Here is a 5,523-nt window from a genome sequence, read left to right as displayed (position 1 = left end):
GAATCGACCCAATGCACGCCAATGGTTAAGAGGAGTTGGCTCACCACATATCACCCTTGTATTTGAGAGTCCACTTCTTCATGGGCACCTCGGGCGTGATCTTGATGCCCTCCGCGCCAAACTCGCCGATCTCCGCTCCGAACAGGACAGTATCGGGCAGTTTCTTGCTGCAGAGCATGCCTTTACCAGGCAGCTGGAACAACAAAATAACATGATGGCTCTGGCTGTAGAATTCAGATTATAAGTGCCATATACACATGACATAAAGAAGGAAAAGGAGAGTGTGCCCAAATACTTCGCCGTACCACAGAATAAGTAATAGTACAAGTACAGAAGGTTCTCTCTTTTGATGTTGACGAAAGCCGCCATTTAATATGCCTACGTAATTTTTATTAGCAAAATCACCGCGCACCACCGAGCAACATTGAACTCTATAGTTCTGCGCGCGAAGGTCGTTATTATTCTGCAGTCTGCACCTACGTTTTGGTTTTGGATAGGGTTGTAAATCAATAAAAAAATAATACTCACACATAACTTAAGAGTACATTCGGACAAACACTTAGTTTTCTAGCATTTTTAAATTGACGTGCCTACGATCTCCGACGGTCACAAAATTGATAATTGTACAAGGTCGCGTGCCGAATGCGTCGTCGGCTGCCTCAAAGGTTTTGTACACCCGCGGTGGGCATTGGTAAATCGCGAATTACCTATCTGTTCTTTTGTCGCACTCGCACTTAATATGGTTTCGAACAGAATTGGGTTAGTTAGTGTAATGTTATGTACAGAATAGAAAATAGTAAGAAACTTAGTGTTGCAATGAATGAAATTTTCATGAATTACCAAAAAAAATTAATTCATGTTCAGATAACATAACACTTCATGATAGATATTCTAATATCCTCACGAAAATCACACAGCTACACGTAGCGTTACGCTACGCGGCGCGACTAGTTCGAGCGAGACTGCGAGCGTGCATGCCGGGCGGTGCTCATAGCCCTAGTGAGTTAACCCACGCCGGCGTGGTGTGTTTTGATACTTACAGAATCGTACCTATACCGCGGAGTGCGCCGCGCCTGGCGGTACCATAGTGTACCCGTACGGGGAGTCTGTAAATGCTGGGTCCACACGTTTGGCAAGCGGCGATAAACGCACAGAACGCAGTCATATGTTAGAGCAAAAACCGGCCAAGAGCATGTTGGACACGCCCAAAATAGGGTTCCGTAGCCATTACGAAAAAAATAAGTAATATTTTTCTAAGGATTTCGTATTTTATACGGAATCTTCCAAGTTTAGGTATATTTTATACCTTAGGCTGCTATTTACTCTTAAACTACTAATAATTCAGAAGCAAACTTAGCCGTTATAGTTTTCCTTAAAATTTTTATATACTTACTACCATCCTGAATTTTTTCAAATTTTTCCACCTACCGGTTTATATTTTAGAGGGGGGGACGCTCGATTTTCATGAAAATGTGCACTTTAAAGTTGAATATTTCGCAAACATATCACTGAATCGAAAAATCGTCTGCAAAACTGACATGGAACAATCTTCGAGGACGCAAGGAGGGACATGGAATACTAAAACGTATACTTTGTAAGAGATATGGGCACCTAATTTCATTTTTTAAGATTTTGCAAAAAAAAAAACGAATCTAGGTAAAGACGTCTATTTTTGAGTGAAAGGAAATTGAAATATTTTGAAGATTGTAATGAATTATCAAAATGTTTACACAGCTTTAGATACATACCCCGATATAGAACAGTCCGTTGCACATGCTGAGTGGCCGACGCTCGCAACCCATCACCACGTAGATGCCTTTGTCCTGCTCATTAGCCCTCGCCGAAATGAAGAAGACTGCGTCGAAAGCCTGAAAATTAGGAAACAGCTTATAAATTAATGCCGCCGCCCATTTGAAATTGAACTGCTGGTAAATTAAACTAAAAAGTACCAGAGAATGTACAAAATAATTCAGTTACTCATACCTGTGACAATGGAATGAGTTGCATTTAAATAAGAGAAGAAAAGAAACACCGTTAATTTTGTCAATTTTGCCCATGCAGTAGAAATGACATTAATAAAAAGATTTTGTTTATTCTTGGTAATTGAAAGCCTTACCAAAGTAAATATAGAACAGTAAACTAGGCTTTAGGTAGGCTTGTATGTGTCCACGTGCTTTGTATGTAACGACGGTCAGCTGAAGAGAAATAATACCCCTATTGTAGGTACAGTCAAGGGCAAAGATATCGACACGGCCAAAGTTGCAAAAATATGTATACACGGCCTTAAAGTTAAGTGCATAAAGTCGTGTATACATATTTTTGTAACTTTGGCCGTGTCGATATCTTTGCCCTTGACTGTACATACATGTATCGTAGGGGGTCACCTTTCTCGGCAGTTGACTGTGTACCTACGTAAACGAAGCGTTACACAAGTAATATATTCTTCAATGACAATGACGAGAAACATGCTAGCTAATCCATTAAACGCTTCTGGCCTGTAGGTACATCATACGGCATGTGGACACACACAAACTAAGCGATGTAGGTAGGTACTTAACTTCTTTAGCATCGGCCACATTAGGGGGCAATCTGCGCGGCAAAAATATGTAAAATTGAATACGAGTTTCTAGATGGTTTACTGTTTTGTGTGTTTACCTGGTTTACTGTTGATTCGGCGAATAACGTTTGGCAACCAGTTTCATTTCGCAACTTTTCATTTTCCAACTGTTTAATATTTCTGAAACTGTAAATATTTCAGGATTTTATAAAACTAACCTAACCTAACCTAAAGGGTTCTACACGATGGCCCTGAAATAAATCCTGAAATATTTACAGTTTTAAAGTTTGAAAAGTTGCGAAATGAAACAGGTTGCCAAACGTTACGTTGCGAAAAGGCAGTACTCGGTTTACCTACTTTGGCCGTTTACCCTTTAAAAATATCCATGGGCAAAGTTGGCCCAGCTCTTGATCCCTTAGTCGCGGAAGCTTTCGTTTACCTTAGCATGGTCGCTGAGGGGCTGCGCCCGGTCCATGAGGTTAGGGTCCGCTATAGCCTTCACGCCCTGCCCCGCGCGCCCGCCCGCCACCGCTGCACGGTTCTTACTTGAATACTGGAAAAAAAATACCACAAGACACTTAAACACGTCTTAGACATGTCTATGTGAAGGTGTTGTCCAAGTTTTATGGTAAAATAGTGTACTTAAGTGTAAATATAGTGTTTACCCGACTATCATATGTATGTGTGTATGTACTTATATTTCTTTGACCCTCTCTGAGCATAAAGGTCACAGCTCATTACAGCTACCCGGCAACCGATCAGCACCGCCTCGCCTCGAGCGGTTAGCACAGTGCCGGTTTTAGCACTTCCGGCGCCCCCCAAATGTAATTCAAACCTATACGAAAAAAAACGGGCAAGTGCGAGTCGGACTAGCGCACCGAGGGTCCGTAATAATTATTAAAAATATTTTGATTATATGATGTAACTAAAAATGTATGCTTTTCGCAATTTTTCCTTTATCTGTGCTATAAGACGTTGCTTCGTACCAAATTTCAAGATTCTGAGTTCACGGGAAGACCCTGTAGGCTTTGATTCTCTTGCGAGTGTCGAAAATTTGCATCAAGAGGAGAGCCTGCCGGCGCCCCTTGAGGTCCGGCGCCCTGGCCGGTCGCCCCACCGCGCCCTACCCTAAAACCGCTACTGGGTTAGTATTTTTTGGTATTTTTCATATGGATTTGTATGGGTATGCCACGCGCGGGCGGCGAGTGAACCACTCGGTGACAGCCTGCTGCTCGCCTCCATAGTGACTACTAGGTAATTCGTGGACCACGCGAGGTCCACTCGTTGTCAACACGGCGTCCACCCGTGGACCACCTGTCGACAACGAGTGGACGCCGAAAGTCGAGGCGGTGCTGCAGGGCTACTATACGAAATTCGAAAATCGAAGTTCGTGTAGTTTGGTCCCTCTGACACTTATACTATTTAATACGAGAGCGAGAGGGACGATACGATACGAACTTTGAACTTCTATCCGAGTTAGCAACAGGGTGGACAGTGCAATTCGATCTATTCTGACATTTATTTACTAATCGTGATATTTTAGGTATAATCACCGGCTGTTTATCTGCACACATTGTAGAGGATTAAAAAGATACGCGTTTATAATCTACTCCGTACCTACCTTGACAGTGGCACCGGCCTCGCGAAGATAGCAACGATATGTTACCGCAAAATCTTCGTAACTAATATAAAATACGTTAAAATGTTTATAACCAAAGGTGGAGTTCCGATAAACGATGGTACAGTCACCAGCACCAATATCTGTCACAACAAGCGTGCATAAATGTCTGATACGACTCTATTTCTAGGGCCGGAAGGACGTGTCAGATATTTTTGCACGCTCCGCTGTGGCAGATATTAATGCTGGTGACTGTACCTAGAAAGTTCCATTTAGGTACGTCACCAGCACCAATATCTGACAAAACAAGCGTGCATAAATGTCAGATACGCCTCTATTTCTAGGGCCGGAAGGACGTGTCAGATATTTTTGCACGCTCCGCTGTGGCAGATATTAATGCTGGTGACTGTACCTAGAAAGTTCTATTTAGGTACGTCACCAGCACCAATATCTGACACAACAAGCGTGCATAAATGTCTGATACGACTCTATTTCTAGGGCCGGAAGGCCGTGTCAGATATTTTTGCACGCTCCGCTGTGGCAGATATTAATGCTGGTGACTGTAGGTACACTGTGTCCGTCGTTTTTTCAACAAGCTTGGCCCCACGCATTCTGAGGCCCCCAGCAGAGGCGGCGCTCTAGCGTAGTCAACGGTTGTGGGCCACAACCTACGGCCTCACGGTCTAAGGGGCCTCTCGCCTCGAAAGTTTCTAGTCTTTTTAACCCCCGACGCAAAAATAGGGGTATTATAAGTTTGACCGCTATGTGTGTCTGTCTGTCTGTGACACCGTAGCTCTTAGTTTAGTTTATTTATTCACTCAACATAATAATTAATTACATTATATAAATACATTAAGTCAGATCCGACTCCGATCCGAGATTTGAATGCGGTTTTTTTACTTGAAAGCAGGTTTTCTAGCGATGGTTCTTACGTCCACTTGCAGGCTTTTTAATCTAGGTTTAATTGGTCTTAGTCCTGTCAGATCCATACAAGAACTGTCAGTTTAAGCCTTAAATCGAGATTTAAAAAAGCCTACAAGTAGCCCTCAGACATGTTTCATCAAAATCGGTTCAGCCGTTTTTGAGATATTAAACTTTGAAGTGACAAGTTGTTTAGTGTGGTGGCCATTATAGATAGGGTCAAAATTTATTTTGCCCGCGCCAAATTTACTGCGGCACTATTTATACCTAACTGAATCATTTTTAAATTAAACCATAAGTAATTTGTATACATAAACAAGTATGACACATGAACCCTGAAAACAACATTCACATTTTTGGGTTCCGTAGTCTTAGGATGTCTCACGTTTCTTCTATAAGAAACAGAACCCTAAATCGAAATGTGATC

The 5,523-nt window shown here is 42.3% G+C and overlaps 1 protein-coding gene across 1 annotated transcript in view; it reads right to left on the bottom strand.

The window, feature by feature from the left end:
- The window catches only part of LOC141430136 (uncharacterized), a gene marked incomplete at its 5' end in the record, with an annotated part of 14,966 nt that extends 11,856 nt beyond the window's left edge, over positions 1-3,110 (bottom strand). Inside the window, 3 exon segments of the mRNA XM_074090694.1 lie at positions 45-193; positions 1,749-1,868; positions 2,997-3,110. Coding sequence (XP_073946795.1) covers positions 45-193; positions 1,749-1,868; positions 2,997-3,110 — 383 coding nt within the window.
- Positions 3,111-5,523: the final 2,413 nt, after the last annotated feature.

This window comes from Choristoneura fumiferana, chromosome 8, assembly GCF_025370935.1.
Source record: "Choristoneura fumiferana chromosome 8, NRCan_CFum_1, whole genome shotgun sequence".
Lineage (NCBI taxonomy): Eukaryota > Metazoa > Arthropoda > Insecta > Lepidoptera > Tortricidae > Choristoneura > Choristoneura fumiferana.
The sequence above is the reverse complement of the archived record's forward strand: the minus strand, read 5'-3'. Positions and strand labels throughout refer to the sequence as shown.